General features: G+C 36.3%; 1 protein-coding gene across 1 annotated transcript in view; it reads left to right on the top strand.

Annotated features, from left to right (window-relative positions):
* The window catches only part of LOC124164103, a 408,402-nt gene extending 390,098 nt beyond the window's left edge, over window positions 1–18,304 (top strand). The window contains exons 10-12 of the mRNA XM_046541275.1: window positions 1,430–1,756; window positions 12,016–12,384; window positions 15,812–18,304. Coding sequence (XP_046397231.1) covers window positions 1,430–1,756; window positions 12,016–12,384; window positions 15,812–16,183 — 1,068 coding nt within the window. The 3' untranslated portion in view covers window positions 16,184–18,304. The remainder of the gene's footprint in view (window positions 1–1,429; window positions 1,757–12,015; window positions 12,385–15,811) is intronic.
* The last annotated feature ends 2,042 nt before the right edge of the window (window positions 18,305–20,346 follow it).

Raw genomic sequence — 20,346 nt, 5'->3', positions numbered from 1 at the left:
TTTATGTGTTTAAACAAACATGCATGCATTAGTGAACATATATTTATTACCTATATACAGTGCAACCTCGATATAACGACACCCCACGGTGCACTAATAAACACTCGCTATAACGAATTGTCGCTTTACCGGAGGTGGAGCAAATAATAGCCAATATACCTGTTGCGAACAGATATACAGGAACAGGAGTGGTGCGGCGACAGATAAACATCTATCCGATAAACGTAAGCGTAAATCCAGACGAAAGGCGATGTTTTTTTGCATCACTAAATTTCCTTACTCAAATAACGACTAACTATTCAAACAATTTATAAGTGCCGCACTGAATAAAAATCATGCAAAGCATTGTTTCGTCAATCATTACATTTATCGAACGACAGTTTACCACATAAATTTGAGACTGAGCACTCCATTAACTTCATTTCTAACAGATCGCTAGCAATTACAGAGGTTAAGGAGTCTTGATGAAAGTCTTCCGGCAGTGAAACCCTCGCTATAGCGAGAGCCAACACCGAAAGGGTCTCGTAAAAACGAATTTTTTAACACGCCTATTATAGGGTCAATTGACGGTTCATCGGCTATCTCTCGTAATAGCGGGGGTGTCGCTATAGCCCGTACTCGCTTTAACGAGGTTCCACTGTAATAATTACAGAAAGTGAGCGCTATCGCATGATTTTTACTATGATTTGAGAAAAAACGATGTGATCACTTTTAATTCAACAGTCACTTAAAATGATTAGGATAGTTGTATACCTTTTTTCTTTTTTACTCTTAGGTATGCTCTCATATGGAATAAAATGGCCATAACTACATAATGATTAACGTGAAAATTACAGCATATTAAAGGTGTATAAGAAAAAAAAAGGGTGAAACATTTATCGCTGTAAATGTCATTCCATGTACATAATTGCGGCTGCATTAATGGTATCTAGTTGTCTTGGTACGATTTGCAAAGGTAGTTAGGCCGTCACGAGGGTGTCTCATTGGTATGATAAGTGGAGGTTTTATGAGATAAAAAGGTTCTCTACGAAGGGGTTTGCCCATAAATTTACATGTAAATCTAATGGCACCGTAGGAGTGGTATGAAGTATGGAGGTTTAAGGTGTAAAGAGGTTCACTACATAGAGCTTTTACTGTATTTAAGATTACTGTGTTGCTTGCAGAAAAAAGGTATGTGATACTTGCCAGGACCTCTCCCCCCTCCCTTTACCCAGCGTGTGATTGGGTGAGAATCAGTTTGACCCACTCTCCCCCAAATACCTCACCTAATTAATGGATAACCCCTTTTCTTTTATGTGTTCCTATCCCTTTCTATCCTATCTAGTGAATTTATTTGTATGAGCATAAAATTTGTGTACGTTCGTTGTGGGCCATTAGCATTGGCTCCAATGGCAGTTATGGGGGCTGATATTTGAACTTTTATCATCAGGTGCCTTGTGTTTCGAAACGGGAGGGAGAGTCGAAGACAGTGAAAGAGGAAGAAAGGCAGCGACGAGCCTTGTCACCCCATGGTCGCTCGGGGAGCGCTCACTCGGACAGCAGTGGTTTCCTCGAGTGGGAGCCCCCGGGGTCTAAGGCTACGGCAGCTGTGCCCCTGAGGCCTGTGCCCCCATCTTGCACCCTTGGAGGCAGCAGTAATAAAGGCCACGAGTGGATGGTTACTGAAGAGAGCGGTGGTCAGTTGCAATCCGAAGACGGCACCTCCGTAGGCTCATCTGCGTACTATGGTGTTGATGGACTCTCGTCAGAAATGACGGTAGGTGAAGTGATCTATGCACCAATGAGTGATATTTGTCAATGCTTTTGAAATTGTGTGAAGGATGCTCATGATGACGGGAGGTTTATCAAAGATCCGTTTGGTCGCCTTGTCACTGCTCGGTGGGAGGAGAATGTCTTATTTTGATTTGAATTTGTTGGGACGGAGGAGGTGATAAGATTGCCTTGTTGTTGGGTGGTGGACGAAGTTTGACGTGGAGGTGGACTTTGCTTTTTGGCTCATGCATTGACTTTTTCTTGTGACATTTGTAGTTCCAGAGTATGTTTGTGTATTTATAATGCATGTTTTTGAGATTTGCACTCAAAATTTTTGGAGGACTACCACTTTTGCACTGCACATAATGCATTTTAGAGGTTGCAGTATAACTTGCATGGCATCTTTTCATTGAAGAAATTTGATTTTATGACTAGAATTCGAATATAATTGTGATTTTCATTGTAAGCAATGTCTGCTTAGCTTATAAGCTGTCAATATTGGAGTATTCAAAGTAATTCATTTCTTTTTGTCTTAAGAATTGTGGTATTTGTTTATAATACATTTAAGTTTTTTAATATCATGGATAGGTTATGTTTAATTTTGCTTAAACATTATGATAAGATCTTTGAAAAATACTCTCACCTTGATGGCAGTACCTAAATGCTACCTTTAAATGGTTGTCTTCAGTAACTAGGTATTGCATTTTTTGCAATTGTGTGTGTCAACTGTGTAGGATATTATAAGCTTTTAATGCAGAATTTCAAGTTAATTCCAATATAAGCATACACAATTATAATTTTCTTTGACTCCCTTTGCCGTTCATTGTGTAATAAAGTGTGAAGGTGCATATCGTAATTGTTATTTTACTTATTCAGAGTGCTTTGGTGGGTGCAAGAAACTGAAATGAAAGACATTTTTTGCATGGAATTTCTGTGGAGAGACTGGGAGACAAGAATTGAACTTTTAAGGAATTTTATGAACCCAAATGGAATGTGGGATAAATTTACGTACCTATGTAGCATTGAACCATTTCGTATTGCAGTTTTTGGAAACAAATTTTTTGATGCATTAATCATAAAAACTCTGCTGCAATTATTGTCAGTATTGAATTATTGCTTAAGAAACCTCAAATTTTCTGGGAATTGCAAGTTTCTTCAAAACAAGGAATTTAGTTCCATGGGCTCGTAGTGTGGATGGACTCACGTCAGAAATTACTGTGCAATCCGCAAATGGGCGAAGAATGATGTACGCTTATTACTCTTTTGATGATGGTTTTTCGTATCAGTGTTATTTCACTGAGATATAAGATCTGTATCGGATTTTAATGGAATATTCATTTATATTTTTGTAATTAAAATCTCACAAAATAAATATTTTTGCTCATCTCTATAAACCAAGTATCCGTTTCTACTGTAATTTAATAGTAATAATAATAATAATTTATTTCACCGATTGGCAAGAGTACAATTGCATGGCTACGTCATAAAAAAGCTAATAATAGGTAATATAAAATAAAAATACAATGATGATGTGTCATCAAGATTACAATTTACATAGAAACAATAAAAATAATTTTTCTAAATACATACATAAGAATTGATGAAATAAATAAATACAATACAACAGTATGGACAAAATAAGATGTCACAGCTAGCATCATGGAGATCATCATATTTACAAATTATCTTCCATATATTCGGAAATTCTGAAATAGCACTTTTTAGAGAGAAGAAGTTTCAGCTTGTTCTTAAATACATAAATTGAGGTGCAATCTTTTATTTCGCCAGGGATTTTGTTAAATATATGGGATGGATGGATAATGATTTACGTTTAGAGTGGAAGCTATGTTTTAGAGTTTGCCAAATACGTATGCTATATAATTTAAGAATTTAATCATGTTTGCCACATTTTTTTATGTCTGATGAAGGCAGTGTCACTGGTAATCCCACCAGCTTCTTCCGGGCAGATTTGTTCTGATGGGCCAAAGTCAAGTTTGGATTTTGAGAGTGGGTTCTGTGAAAGATCTTGGAGAAGGCACTTTTTACTTGGAGGTACTGGAGGCATTGCCAATGAAACTGACTCTATAATACATCCAACAACCTTGAAAAAGTCCAGAAAAAAATGATCACACTGATTACTCACTGCAAAAGCCTTCATAAGAGCTAATTGAAGAAGTTGGGAAGGTCGTATGGAAAGCTTAAATTACTGCCTTACATATTTTATACTTTTGATAATGCTGGAGAAATATGCTGATGGTGAACTTGTTTATGTATATTCTACGGAAATTAGCTTTGTGACGGTGTAATTTAAGAAATTTATTATTTAAAATAAAAAATAAGTATGTATTATGAATTTAATCTTAATTAAGTGGCAAGAACATATTAGAGTAATTAGTAGTAGATAAGGCAACCATTGATTTGTGCAATCTGCAGGAAGAATGATTTACGTTTTGAATGGAAGCTATGTTTTAGAGTTTGCCAAATACGTATCCAGGAAATTGTTCACTATATCAGGAGCTTGTTACATCCAAAGGTGAAGGGTAAAGCTCCTATTCCCATTTTCATCCTTACCCTTTATTCTGGCGTATTGTAATGCTTTTTAACCCTGGAAAATCCTCTTTAAAGGCATAGATCATCTTTTACAGCTGGTCTGGTCTCATAGTGCTGGTTTTCATACTTAGGTGCCAAAATACAGATTCTACAGTTGCCTCATAGGGCTGGGAGAGCTCAAAAGGGCCGCATCTATACCTCCACGGTGTATGGCCACCGTATATGAAAGCAGCAAGGGCAGTGCTAAAAAAAAACAATAATGTTAAAACATGGATTTGCAATTCCATGTTACTAGGACAGTAGAAGAAAATTTAACACCTGAGGGGTTAAAATTAGGGATATTCTAGCATACCTTGTCATCATATATGCTGAAATAAACCGAAAGAAAAGTAAATGCTTTATTTTTGTTTTTGTGTTATTTCACCGAGATAGAAGATCTGCGTGCACTTAAAGGAGTATTTATTTAGAATTTTGTAAATGAAATTTCACTAAATTAATATTTTTGCTCATCTCCATAAATCATCTGTTGCTACGTGATGAATGATTTGGAGTGATGTAATCACTGACACAGGGTCGTTCAGGATAGGAAGGAATGTAGACAAAATATCATTTCCACCAGGGTGATAAACATATAAATAATACCTTATATTTTAGTGAAACTAACTCAAAATATAATGAACCAACATTTTTACATGGGATTAATCACAGGGCCAATATATCAGCAACTTGAGCGAAATATGTTGGTTGGCACCTTGAGCATCTAAGGATGAACGACGCAAGATTCTTCTGTCCTTCTCTGTTCCTACTCAGGAGGCATTGTCAGGCTCATATAGCAGCAGTGCATCTTTCATTTTTTCCTTCCCATTCCTCCTGAAGTGCTCTGTGGAAGTTTCAGACTTTCATACCTGAGTATATCCTCATTATATCCTGTTAGAATCTCAACCCTGTTTACCTGTGCGTCTGCATATATTTATTTAGCCTGAGAGATCATTCTGGTACCTATGCTGTGGATTTATAGTGCATTTATAGTTTAGTAGTTGGAGATAGATTACTTAGAATTTTACTTCAAGAAATTAGTTGTGGAAAACAAAATTAAGATGAGTTGATTTTGTATCACAATCTGGCCTTCAATGGTATAGAGCGGTGGCAGTCTTGTTAGAGCTGGCAGCGTTCTTACTTGTAGTTGACTAACAATACTGCTAAAAAACACGTCTTTATGGCAAAATATGTGAACGGTGTTATTTTCCATGATAAAAACTCATGCTAGTCATTAGAATAATTAGTATACCTGAATATTTGGTTCTAGGGTGAATAGCATGAGCTGATCCATCTACTCTTGCGGGTTACTGCTATGTATCAGGTTGTGTCGAAACACTTTCTAGCTGGAATTTTCATTCAGAATGGAATCATTGGTTTTATTTGGGATTTAGCTAAGCCATCTATACCCACCTAGGGTGGAGTGAAAAGAATCATACCAAAACATTGATGTTGTTTTTTGCGATGAACTTAGCTCTTTTTGTATCCAAAGGAGAACTATGGAGTGCATGCATGAAGTTGTGATATAGGTATACATATTTGCTTGATATAGTAGGTATCAGTGTGGAATATTCTCTAGTAATTTCTCTGAAATAGTTCAATGTATAGTTAGTGTGGATTTTACTGTAAATTTGTGGAAATAATTGTGCCTCGGTCTTAGACCTCTGATGCTGGAGGAAGTATCCCCTAGATTGCTAGACTGAATTCATTACTTTATGAACTTGCGTAATTATTTCATGCCTTAAAATTTGTGAAAACCTGACTTTTTTGTCCTAATCTTAATGTAAGAAATTGTGGATATTAACATGCATGTAATTACTCTTAAGATCTACTCTTCTAGCATATCTCTTAATGATATCTCTTAATAGTTAACCCATGGAATCCAAGTCTATTCCATGTATATGTTATCAATTATGCTAGTTGGATACCTTTTCAGATAGTGCCTCATAATTTACGTGGGTCAATTTGATAGACTGGACTCAGGAAATGAGATAATATTTTGTTATGATGCTGTGGGCTTTCCATGGATTTTTTTCTCCTTTCGTCGCTGTAGCCTTTCATTTTGTCTGTGGTCATGTGCATTTTACACAGCCTTGCAAGGCGACTTTGTTTTTCATTGTACAACTGGTCATGTTAGAAAAAACCCCTTAAATGTAATGATTTGTAAAGTAAGGCTGGAAAATGACGAATTTGTTTAAGAGGCAACTTTCTAATTTGCCTGCAATTAATAAAAGTAGTTAAATATTTAAAAGGTCTATGTTAAGGCTGGATTGGATCCAATTTTAGTTCAGTACCTGGCATCAATTCTCGGTTCTGGTTCTCAGTTGTGGTTCTTAATTAATTAATTTCATTTTCCTTCTAGAGGTGATGACGGTTTTATGTGGGGTTTTTGATCCAAAGAACCAATCCAACCCATCCCTTTTTATTATGTTACTTATATATGCAATTCCTGAAAAATTGTTTTTTTTACCAAATTTTATCAAGTTCTTTTTTACCATCTGGTTTTTTAAATTGGTAAGTAAAAAGTGAGGTATCCTTCTTCTTTTGTTCTCATCTGAATTTTTAAATTATACACTTCTAATTCTTTCTGTCATTTATCATGTTAGTCACCTATCATTCGAGCCTCTTGTAAATAGTACTTTTTAATATCCAAAATTGTTTAAATAAACCTCTTGTAGGACCATCCTTTCACTTGTGGCTAAAATGAATGAGCAACTACTTTGATGCTATGCCACTGTACCTAGTAGTACATGACACAATAAGTAATAAGGAGTAATTCAATGACTCATCTTAATGCATACGTATATGTATTTCAAGTCATAACTTTCCTGAGCACCTGCAAATAAATTTAATTTTGAATCTTCATATTAGTAAAATTAGACGTTGCAATATTTCCACTGAGTTTTATTATGACACTACACGTTTCGTCATTACAAACACATCATAATGCGTTTCGTCGTTACAAACAACATTATTAAGTGTTTGTAACGATGAAACACGTAGCATCATAATAAAACTCAGTGGAAGTATTGTAATGTCTAATTTTACTAATATTAAGACCTTCCACCATATCGTGCCCAACATCATACAAGATATTAATCTTGAATCTTCACTCGTGATTTGATTATCATCTTTATCATTTTCATGTGGCAAATATTGCAAACCCTCAAAAATGATATGATATGAGGAAGGAACAAAATGTTTGCCGTTAAAGTGGGAATCAACTTTTATTTGTAAACAAATGAAATTTCATAGTGACTAAAGGTCAAAAAGGTCCTGGTTATCCTTAACTGCCTATTTTTTCACAGTGTATCTTTATTTGTACCTTTTCCTTATTCTTTTCCATTCATACCATCAATCTTCATTATATTTTCATTCTTCCTTTTGTATTTTGTGGATAATCTTAAACCCTATGACTAAATTTCTTAACTTATTGATTTTATAGGATATATTTTTATAGGATACTGGGAGAAGTTTCCTCCTGAGTAATACTTCAAAGACGTTTTTAACCAGTATGCTTAAGCCTTATATATAACTGCTGCTGTGTATAATGAAGAGCCTTGCTTTGTGCATGCTTGATATCCTGTCCGTCGTCTGCTAAGTTTTGGATGGCCTGGTGTTTGTTGTGTTTGTCTGACAGCTTTTGCGGCCTCAATCTGCCATCACCTCTGTTTCCAGGTGAGGGACTTAACATCTTACCTTTGACGGTGACTTAACACTTTGGAGATCCAAAGAGGTAAGGAATGGAGGAATATATAGCTGTTACACATTCAAATGCATCTTTTTTTGTGGATCCTTAACTAATTTTGCACCCATATATTAAGATACAAGTATGTATCTGTAACAGTGGTGTAGGAAAGGGGGGGGGGGGGGTCCGAACTCCCCCAAAAAATGCATGAAACACTATTAATTTGCTTCATCACAAAAGAAAAAAAAACTCGAAAAAATCATGAATTTACAAAAGATATCCTCTAAAAATGATTTTTTTCGACTTCTAGTTACGATTAGTTCCCTATTTTTTTTTTAATTTTCCTGTGGTCCCTCTGAACGAAATTCCTTGCTATGCCACTGATTTGGTGATGTCTTACATATTCAGTGCAGTAAATAGGCATAATTTATTTTGAAGGGTCCTTCCAAAAAATGAGTAAACTACATATGATTCACTTTAAATATGACTAATTGTTGTAATATTGGAATGTAGGTGTTGAATTGAACCTTATTTTTTTCTAATTTGTCTTGATAATCACCAGAGAATGCCTATTCAGACTCTTTTTAATATGATATGACTGGCATTTGGTCTAAGCATTAACTGTATCTTTTTAATTTCTTTTTTTTTACCTTTAAATGTTTCTGTTATTAGTGTGTTCTGTAACAGCTTGCTGTGGTGGGTAAAATTCTTCGGCATGATGTGTTTGTCATTCCTTTTTAATATGATATGCTATTTTAAACCTGCTAATCTCATTTTCTTCTTATCCTAATTCACTGCAAGGCCTTCACAGTTCACTTCTGTAATTTTTATGAATGCATAATATTATTTAATGGCATGAAAAGCAGTTAAATAATGTTACTGGGGCAGGCACTTGTTATGTGCTCATGCAGAGGAATTTATTGTGTTTCCATTATATGATTATAACTTTGTAGAGATGGGGAAGAAATGTTTAAGTAATCCTGAGTTATGAACTCCTGATAAAAGCCAATTTGAGTGACTTTTTTCCCTATTGGTACAGTTTGATTATAATTCATATTTGCTCACTTATGACTCTTCTTCCATGTAAATACATCTACATCTATAACTCCACGAGCTGAATCAATGGGTGAAGTTGAAACATTAGCACCACAACATTAACCGGTATCATCATCACTGGTCAACAATCCTAGGATTGGTTTGACGCAGCTCTCCACTCAGTTCTCCTATCAGCTAATCTTTTCACTCCTACGTATTTCTTCTCTTTCACATCTCTCTTTACTTGTTCCATATATTTTGTTTGAGGTCTTCCTTTTCCATTCTTGCCTTCCACTTGTCCTTCAACGATTGTCTTCATCAGGCCATCATGTCTCAAGATGTGGCCTATAAGGTTGTTCCGTCTTCTTATTAAGGTTTTCATGAGGCTTCTCTTCTCTCCTACCCTTCTCAGGACTTCCTCGTTACTAACTCGGTCGATCCATTTGATTTCATTCACCGGTATAAGAAAACAAAAAATGTTAGGCATCATTGAGAGAGGTTTGATTGCCCGGGTTCAACCTATCATTGATTGAAATCCCATATTATTTGGGGGAAAAATGAATTCTTTTACTTAATCATTAGGGTAAATAACTCTAATTATATTGCTTCTGATGGAACTAGAAATATACATACTGCCGTTTAATATTGCTCTTGTAGTCATTCTGAAAGATACATACATATTTATTTATTTTTTACTCAATCAGTCTAAACTTTTCACATAATCTCTAGCAACTCCAAACCTTATACGTACACATGTACTACATGAAAATCTGTGTATTGCTCTCTGTTCGCTTTTAGGTGTGTTTTTGATGGGTCACTCAGCGTAATGAGATGAGTGAATAGGGTGGTTTCCTATTATTTGTTCATTGCATAAATTGAAAGGTTATTACTCCTGGAGTACACATTTCACGCTTTTAGATTTTTAAATGACAATATCTATTTTTCACGATTAAATGAAAAGTGCAAATTTTCAAGCACGTGAAAAAGCGGCGGCTAAGTATGAATGCTGGGAAAAGCTCGTGTGACGTCATTCTGGTTCCCGCTGTCGCCGTGTGAGGTGATCTTGGGGCGAGGTTTTGAGTGCTGATACAATGCAGGCTGCTAGCAGGTAACAGAGTACCCTGCTAGCAGGCAGCGCTTGGCTTAAATAAGGATTATTAATACCCTATCAAACGAAGGAAACTATCCGACCATAAGCAGTCTTAGTAGGTGATTATTAAGAGATGTTTCCCTGTAGTCTGTGCCTCATGCATGCATTGGTAATCTCAGATGATGTAAAACTCCTATCTACTCGTATAGAAACTAGGTCCCTGTGACGTCACGTGGAGTGGCATCTCATGGGCGCCAATCTGGGCTTTTTCAAATGCGGTTAAAATTGATCATTGCCATTCAACTAAATTGGGATTTCTAAAGCAAAATAATTTGTGTATTATGAATGCACTAATGATGGGTAACGAATTGCAATCAATACCTTTCGTTTTCATTAATGAAGGAAACTACCCTATTGGATGGTATTTTTCACACATACCCCTCATGCAATAGGCCAGCTGGCACTTAAAGGGCTAAGTAAATCTTTTAACTCTGGGTTATAAAGAGGGACTTTTAACACAGTTATACATGTACGATGGGGACCCAAAAATAACCGGACGTATTGCTGTATGCGTTGCACTTATATTTTGGGCTTCTACCGCTACATGGGTGTTATTTTATCATTTCTGTGTCAGTATGTGAAATGGTGTGGATATAGATGGTTGCAGCGAGCCACTGTTAAAGTTTACATTCAAAGACTTTTTTGACCTCTTCGATTTTCGAAATGGCTGATATTTGAGAATGTCGTGCAGAGTTGAAATTTTGATCTCTGTTCAGTAAAATTGAGCTAGATACGGTTATTATGTTCATTACAGCTTATAAAGAATACGCTTTAAAAATAACTCAAATTCACGAGTGGTAATAGCAATTCAAACATGGCAACATGTCGATTGAAGAAATTCAACGCCTGGACTGCCCTTCCAGGTCCAGAACTGATGAAAATGTGGAAGAAAAACTCTTACCCTTGTGTACGATGTGTATAAGAAGCGTAGTGGATAAAAAGCGTGGATAGGAAGTTGTGGATAAGAAGCGTACTATTGACAGACTCGCTGAACAATCTGGTCATTTGTGAAGTTCATTACTGTGAATTTTAGCTGAAGATTAGCAATTGAGACGAATTGCTTTTTGCCTCCTGATCAAAAGCGACACGTGTGGCTGATTACCGGGACTTGAGTTTTTAGTAAAAAATTGCATGATACTGCTTCCTCACCCACCCTACTCACCAGATCTCGCACCTTTTGGGTTCTATTTGTTCAACCGTATGAAAATGGTGATGAAAAGGAAAATTTAAACCTATCACCGTAAATGGGGAGTTCTTTAAAGGTGACTAGCATTTGTAAGACAAAAAATTAAATTTTGAATTTTTTTCTTAAATTATATCCAGTTATTTATGGGTTCCCCCTCACGTTGTTTCCGGTGGAACTGGAAATATATTGCAGTTCTATATTGCTCTTGTAGTCATTCTGAAAGATACATATTTGTTCTTTTTTGCTCTAGCAGTCTAAACCTAGCATGTAATCTCTAGCAACTCCCAACCTTATACATGCACATATATATGCACATGAAACTCTGTCCAATGCTCTCTGTTTGTTTGTAGCCGTTTTTGATTTATCACTCAGCTTAATGAGATGAATTCGGTAGTGTTCTTCACACATACCCCTCTTGCAGATAAATAGGCCAGCTGGCAGGTAAAGGGTCAAGTAAAACTTTTAAAGAGGGGTAAAATTTTAAAGAGGTTATAAAGAGGGATTTTGAACATGGTTATACACATACACAGTCAAAACACCAGTTTGTCCCTAATTTTATGAAACCCTAGCACACAATCTGTGACCTCTATTTCATTTCAATTCCATTTCTCTAAATAGGGACAACAACTCCAAACTTCAGATTCCGTGGAACTGGCATTGAGAGCACTGAGGAGGACCTTAGGGGGCGAAGCAGACAGTGGCGATGACAGTGTTGGTCGCGAGGTTGCCATTGGCGGTGGCAACTGGCAGGAGTCTGGCCTGACGAGCATGGGTGGAGCGTCGAGGGAAGGAGTGGGAGAGGATACGCTGCAGCAGACGCACCAGGAGCTGGCGTTTGTGCGCGAGATGAGGTGCTGCGTCTCAGAAGGGATGGATCGGGTGATGCAGTTCATTGGGACGTGGGGGAAGCATCGACACAGCCCTCGTCACTCGCAAATGGGAGAGTTGGAAGGGGATGCCGTCAAGGTGTCCTCCATCATGAGTCAGGTCATTATACAATCTAAGGGGACTGCATTGAGCAGGCCCCAAACCCTTCCTGTAGAAGTTTGATTTATGCTGTGACTTTTCTTACCTTTTCTATCACTAGAAGGACCAGACCTACTTTCGGCATCAAAATGATGTGCTGCTGTACTTTGGAAATTTATATCTGGACTTCAGTGCATGCCATAATAATGAATTAGACTTCATTTTAAAGGAAATTTTAATTTCAATTCTAATTTATTTTTGTTTTATGAAAAATTCAAAAATCAAGACACACGAGTGCAATAAATGACTCCGCGCACCATAAAATTAGCTGTTTTGTCAACTTCATGAACTTTGTAGCTCAACCTAGGGAACATTACTTCGTCTACAGCATTCATCTTCCACAGTAAGTGGCAAACATTGATGTAGATGAATAAAATGGCTTTTGTGTATTTTTGGAACGCTCATTTTGTTGTAAAATAACAAAAATGTTTAAAAACTATCTAGTCTTACAGTTTACTCCAAAAGAAAAAATAAAATTGGTATAAACACTTTTTAATTTTTTTGAAATTTTTCTATGATCCGAAAATACATGATTTTTATGTATTATTGATTATATATGGGCACTAAAAAAATATGCTGTGTTGCCACATCTTGCGCACGAAATTTTGCTTCCTGGTAACTGTTACTGGCCCAGTGCGGCCCCGTTTGGCAACATGGTATTAATAGTAGTTATTAACATTCACAAATATCAATATTTTTTATAGGTTATGGATCATAGAAAAATTGAAAATTGCAACTTATTTGAAATTTATTGCAACTTATTGCGGAAGATGAATGTTGTAACTTCGTAATAACATTATAGTTGCCTTCAAGTGTTAAAGTAGACTCTCGTTAATACGAACAACGTTATTACGAAGTTCTCATTATTACGAAGCAATTAGTTGGTCCCGACGAAAAGGCCTATCCAATCTACAGTAAAAGAAACGTTATTACAAAATTACGAACGTCAGTCCTGGTCCCGGCTGTTAAAAAATGAACTTTATTACGAAGTTCCATGAAATTGCTACAGCATTTAGGTGGATGTACCCTTTGCTACGATATCATCATTGATCTACGTTTAAGTTATCTTCTTGTACTGTGTCCAAGAGCATCAATTTTGGTTCTCTCTTAAGTAGGAGATACAGTGGAACTTGTTTAGTACGTTTCTGAAGGGACCACAAAAAATGAACATATTAACCAGGAAAACGTACTAACGAGGAAAGTAAATAATAGCAGTCGGGGTAATGGCAATCTGTGGAAAAGTCGTCATAATTACAATTACTATCGGCAGTTCTCATAGGAAACGCCTTCGAGATCGCCTTCCTGAACCCTTTTCACATTTAAAATCAAGAAAATGAGCGCTACATTGAAAAACAATACCATGTGAATAAAAATCACAATGTTTCATAGATTTCCTGAAGACAATACCTTGAAAACGGCGTCTATCCCCCGTGATTTATCCTATATATATTTATAAAAAGAGGACAAGTGATGCTAAGTCATTTCTTCTTTCTCACAGCGTTCTCAGAGAATATAACAACAACCCTGAGTATGTCAACTGGTTGTTCTTAAACATCATAAAAATTGGACAAAATATATGACCTTAAAATTACGGCAACAGCCGTACACATTCGCTTCTGGAGTGATACCATATCGATTGTTGTATCGATCAATATATCGATTGATAACACGCAGGATTATTAGATTACGACGTAATTACAAGAAGATTTTATATTATACAGTTGAAATCTACTTTCAAAATTTGTCTAATGTCGTCTGCTTTTGTTCCGAGATCAAGTATTTTTAAGCTAAGCTTCGCGTGGAGATCCAGAGCATCGTCTGCTCCCACAACGGTAGTCAAGAAAATACGCACGTACTCGACGTCGAGTTTACGGAGTACGTGCAGTACTGCTTTAGATAAAGTGGGAATTGGATAAGACTCATTTCTTCATCATGATAGCTCGTGCAATAGCAACAATTGAGCACTCGCGAAATTTGTGCACAGCAGCGGGCACTCCAAAGGCAACAGATGGTGAGGAGCTAGGGGTGGGGAAAATTGGGGCTTCTCATTGGCTGTGGTTTTTCATAGAGACATTCCCGAAAAATTACCGCATTTTATTATTCACCACGTCACAAGAATTGAGAAATGCATTTGGATAAATCACGGTCAAAGAAAGAGATGTGTTAATGGCTAATAATAATAAATTAAATCATAGAATTCGGAGGTTTACGACCCTTAAGAAGATACTAGAGAACGAATTGCGGGTTGCGTCACGGCAAGCAATTGAGCGTACTAACCAGGAAAGCGCAATTTTTTCAAACGTACTAACCAAATAATTTTACCTGTATTTTGTTCGGATGGTACCGGGACCGAGAGAAATCGCCGTACTAAGGAGGAAAACGTACTAAAGAGGAACGTACTAACCAAGTTCCACTGTACTTCAATATGCACTCAACATTATATAATATTATTCATTCCTGTGGAATTTTGGTGACCCACTCATTAAGGCTCGTAAATTGGATGTACAGTAAGTCCTCTTCCCATGCACTTTGGATTTATGAACTTTCAGACATACGAACATTCGAAAAATTCAAGTGCGCCCGAAATTTCAAATTTGGTGCCTTCAGAGTTTGCCAATGCGACACTACGTGGCGGAGAGGAACTCGCACTTTGAGCATAATCTGAACAAGGTATCATTTAATCCAGTGTGAAGTCAGGAACTGTTCAGCGTTTTGCCCATTCTTTCTTCCCACGGACAGCGATTTTTTTCGACTCCTGCAACGTTTCAAGTTAGATCAGTTCGTCAAAATTGTGAGTTAACGCAAGATTGTATTGCAGTGTTGCATTCTACATGATTATCACTCTCCTCAATGCCTTGTACATGTTTATCAACTAACGAGCAAGGTCTCACAAAGCATCTTTTTCGTATATCGAGTACTTGTGCATGATTTAGTCGCGTATATTACACACTTGACTCTGAAGATTATAAATAGGGGAGATGTATGTATGTTTTTTTTCTTTTGATGATTACAAAAAAAAACATTCATGCGAAGTTCGTTATTACGAACCTCCGGTTTTTTGGTCCTGTGAACTTCATAATATTGAGAGTCCTCTGTAATACTTAGATGCTCAAGGTATATATTAGCTTATTATATTAGCTTTTGGTTTTCCCCTTAAAATTCTCAAGGTGCCGATACATATATTGGTTCTGTTTCTCATCCCTGTGCTGTGAAAATTTCTGTTTATTACAATTTGTTGTTGTTTCACTTTTTTACTGGTGAATATGTATGAAAGTTTATAAATCCTGAGGAAATGATTTTACTTTTCAGTATTTTGTGAGTTTATTATGATGTTTCATCTTTCGGAATGTCTGACAAATGATTTTAAAGCTTGATATTCTTTTCACAGATGACATTCTTGTTGAAGCAGCAGAGTAAGTTATGCTACGAAATGGAGCAGCTGAGCATGCAAAGGATACTGAATGGACAGATCTTAGGAGCACCTGGTCGCGAAAAAATGTCGGAGGTCAAAAGTGGCCCTCCCATGCTCGGGATCAGAGGTGAAGAACGTGGTGGGACCGTGGTGATTCACGGCAAGGGTGTGGTGAAGGGAAACTTTCAAAGTCAGCCAACGTCACCTCAGTGTTCCGTGGAGAGTGGTGCTAACAGCAGGGAAGTATACTTGGAAGGAGTCGTCGAGCAAAATGCTCGTGAATTAGCCGAACTCAAGTTATTGTTGAAGGCAGTGCTCACCCCTAACAATTCGAACGGCCGCAGTTGACATTTTTAAACTTCGAAATCAAGGATGGGTCCATTCTTAATTTTTGTCTGTTCTGATTCCAGTTTGATTATTGGTCCTAGTTCTCGTTTGCAGTTCTGATGACTGGTTCTTAGTCACAGTTATTGGTCCCAGTTCCATCAGGCTAGCCATTACATTAAACGTAAGTCAATTAAAATATCTGTGAAAGCTCATGTAATTAATATTGTGGAAATGAAAAAGTATTTTACAAATTTGTAAAAGTAGTAACCAGTGATGGGTCGATCCCAAAACTTTAGCGATTCTGGTTCTGACATTTTGATTCCAATTCTAATAATACCGAATCTGTCGATTCTGATGGTATAGGCTCCAAGAAAAAATATCATGTAATTCTGGGCAACAAAACAACCACGTAAAAAAAATTATTAACCTGTGAAAGAATCAGTTAATTAAAGCATCACTCATATCATCACTATTTAATTGCATTCAATTAATATAATCACATTGGTTTAAATACTGCAACACGAACAAGCGATTTGTGTGCCTCAGAGCAGACCTATTCAAGTAGTATAAACCTCTATAAACATAGAAAGATGGAAAAACTAGAAAAGTAAATGCAAAAGGCAAAACAGTCCATGTTCAGGGATTACAATATAATTTAGAGTAAAATATAAAAACTATGGCTACAGAAATGCTGATAATACCCACAAAAATATTTTGTCTGTTTCTTAGCAAAAATCAATTTTTTTTAGTAAAACATATAGGTAGGAGTTGCACTAGATATGATAAAATACCTAAAAATGACAGAAAAAATAAGTTCATTAAAGCATCACTCATCACATTTATTATATCACAAATCACAATATATATATTACATCACAATTAAAATATGATTCCTAAAAATCAGAACCGAACTTATGTATCTTTAACATCACTACAGGACTGTGGCATGGAAGAACTGTCATTACGCTGATTGGAATGTTTTGTTTTTACGATTATATGGTGCAAAAATTCAAATGACTGTTAGAAGCGGGGTCATATATAAATTTGTGGTTTGAATTTATATTGGGATCGTAATCTATTTTTCACCTTGGTATAAAATCATTAACAATTCCGATTCTTGGAATTGAATCAAAGAATCGAGGAATCAAATTGACCCGTAACTAGTAATAACACAATAATTCCACCATTTTCTGCCTCTTCCAACCCATAAGAATGCAAGTAAAGTGAAGCGTTCTTAATAAAGTGTTCCAATTGCATTGCTTTATTTTCAAAAGCCATCAGTGACTTACGAAGCTATGAAAAGCTCCTTGATACAATCAGTAGTTTGAAGTTTCATTGTTGAATCAATAGTTTATATAAAATTGCTTCATGTTATTCATACATGAAATTTACAAAGTTTTTTATCTAAGCTCCTTCGCATCTTCTGATGATTATATTTAGTTGCTTCATATTTTTTGCCTTTTTCATGATCTTTGGTAATCATAGTGTTCTTTTTAATGATCTTTTGTGTAATTTTGTTGGGTGTTTGGACTTTAATAGCGCGCTCAAAAACTGCTAGCCATTATGGGATCACCAAAATTGGCATTTCCTGAAAGCGAGGCCGTTAATAATTTGTCATGCAGTAATTGTGTACACTGCCTGAATTAAGCATCAAGTTATTTCCGTAGTGGTTGAGTCTATAATATCATCTAATAAGTGCAATAATGTAAGTAATGCTCTAGCACATATTTTGGCATTGGGATTTGCACAAATTACTGCGTTACTCTCAGTATCCTTTTTGGTTGAAATTTCCAATTTCATTACGGAGCCGTGGAACTGGTGGAATCTAGAAAATATCTAAAATGACCCATCCTTATTTGAAATAAATTTCGTGCTTGCCTTAGAATTATGTATTTCCAAGTGGATGAGGGGAGCCCATAAAAGGTGATGTCAGTGTAGCTTTTGAACCAATGGACTGTGGACTCATAACCCATCGTGATTTTTCTGTTCACAACTCAACATTTATTGTTTATTGTAGCGATAGAATGGAATGAATGAATGCCTGTGTATTTCAATTGATATTTTTACGAGAAAGAGTCAAATGATGAGATTATATATTGTTGAAATTGTTGCTTTGAAATAAAGCCTCGTTTTTTTGAATAACTGTTGAAATATTCTTTTCCTCAAATTAGTAATCTTGCTAAATAATGAAATGAATTGCTTCAATTACTTCTTTTATTTACTAATATGCAATTACTTCTTTAGTATGTTTGCATGTTTACGGCCACAAGGGCATGAATTTGTGGCACTACCGAGCCTCTTTGATGGTAACTCTGCCAAGCACTGCAGCGGCAGCTTATGCAACTTACAATTAGATGCCAACAGAGCCACCATTCACTGGAGTGGCATAATCATGAAGCTCATTATATGTTTTCTGGCATGAGGCAAGAAAGTCATTGTATTAAGATAGTTCTTCAATTGACCTTTTTGTTTACATACAGTTAAAAATAAATCATCGTTGCTCAATGTGATTCTTTTGCATTCTTGTCGTTCATCTACTTCGTTTCGCAAAGTGTAGTTTATGTATTGTAGCCGAAGAGCTCGTGTCAGCTCTGTTTTGCTCTCGGTGTAATGGAAGAATCGCAGAGTCACGTTTAAGCTATTGCTTCATGATTATTACATGATTCCTTTTTGCAAGTTTCACGAGGGCGAGCTTCACGTGATGTTAGCTAACCTAAAGCTATGTCCTTTGTAACCCTTATGAACCAAATCTTCATGGAGGAAAATTCCTGTACTTTTGAGTCCCTCGAAAATTTTTGGCACTCCCCTGTACAAAGCTCTCTCGCATCAACGGAAAGCAGAAGAGGAACCATAAACGCAAAACAATGGCAAAAATATAAATATTATTTTACCAGGGTTTCCACTCAACCGTGAAAACCTTAAAACCGTGAATAAGCCGTGAATTTCGTCTACCGTGAAAGAACCGGGAAAAAACCGTGAATTTCGCCATGAAATCTTAAAAATATCTCAATCTTGATAATGATACTACGATTTACTGATCAAATTTGTTATGTTAAGGGCGATTCCACGCGTCACGGACTGACCGTCACAATGCGTTTTTGAACTTTTAAGAACACAAGTAATGCGAACGGACTGACATACAAAACTTTTGCAACTTCCAAATTGCTGCACAATGGTGTGAAGTTTAACTTTGGTTGATACACTACTTTGTCTTGAAAAATACAGGACTTACGTGACTTAAAATTCACTGTCACGGACTGACAAAAATGAAACGAACTTTCAGCTCAGAGGAAAACCTCTAAGGCTTGCTCTATAACAAAGAGTGATCAGAGTTTCAGTAAACTACATCTCAGAACACCAAATGCAAATTTCATAATGCTGCAAAGCCCATTACAATAACTGATTTTACAGAGGAGTAATTCCTCCTGAAAAGCATCGTCACGGACTGACCAGAAATGTCACGGACTGACTTTTGTGATTCCCTTCTGGTATAAATTATTCACTGCCAAAAAATTTACAAAATAACTTCTTTAATTCAAAATAAACAAAACAAATTTGTGCAAAAACCCTTAAAATCATTCAAAATAATTAACGAACCTCAAAATAGAAAAAAATTATTATGTAATACAGTGGCCATAAAAATCAATTAGCGAAACAGATGTTTTTGCGCGTAGATGACTCATTAAATTTAGTATGTGGCTAAAAACTGTGGTGAGCACATAAAAAATTTCTCTTATCAGAGACACGCGCGACTCATGCTAGTGTTAGCACTAAATAACGAAAGTCTAGACTTTATAGCACAAATTTTGATCCATATCAGAGCCTCCAACCACTTTTTTTATTGGACCAGTCAGTATGACATTTACGTGGAATTGCTCTTAATCATGTTTCATGGTCAGGCACGCGCAGACTCTTAGTCTTCACGTTTCTCTACACATGAATATTCGAAGTGTAGTAATTGGTCCGTACTATATGACGACACATTGACCGATATTTTCCATTTTAATGGTGGAAGTCTGTTATTTACTCTAAGCGTTTCAATTTCAGTGATAGCTTGGGATGGACTTGTATTCGAAAAAGGACGAATTGAATAACTTGTATTTCTAATGGACCCAGAATGAACCATTTACGAAAATTATCTGATTTGTAACTTGAAGTTCGGTTCCCACACGAAATTAGGGTAC

Source organism: Ischnura elegans, chromosome 8 (genome assembly GCF_921293095.1).
Source record: "Ischnura elegans chromosome 8, ioIscEleg1.1, whole genome shotgun sequence".
Taxonomy (NCBI): Eukaryota; Metazoa; Arthropoda; class Insecta; order Odonata; family Coenagrionidae; genus Ischnura; species Ischnura elegans.
The sequence above is the reverse complement of the archived record's forward strand: the minus strand, read 5'-3'. Positions and strand labels throughout refer to the sequence as shown.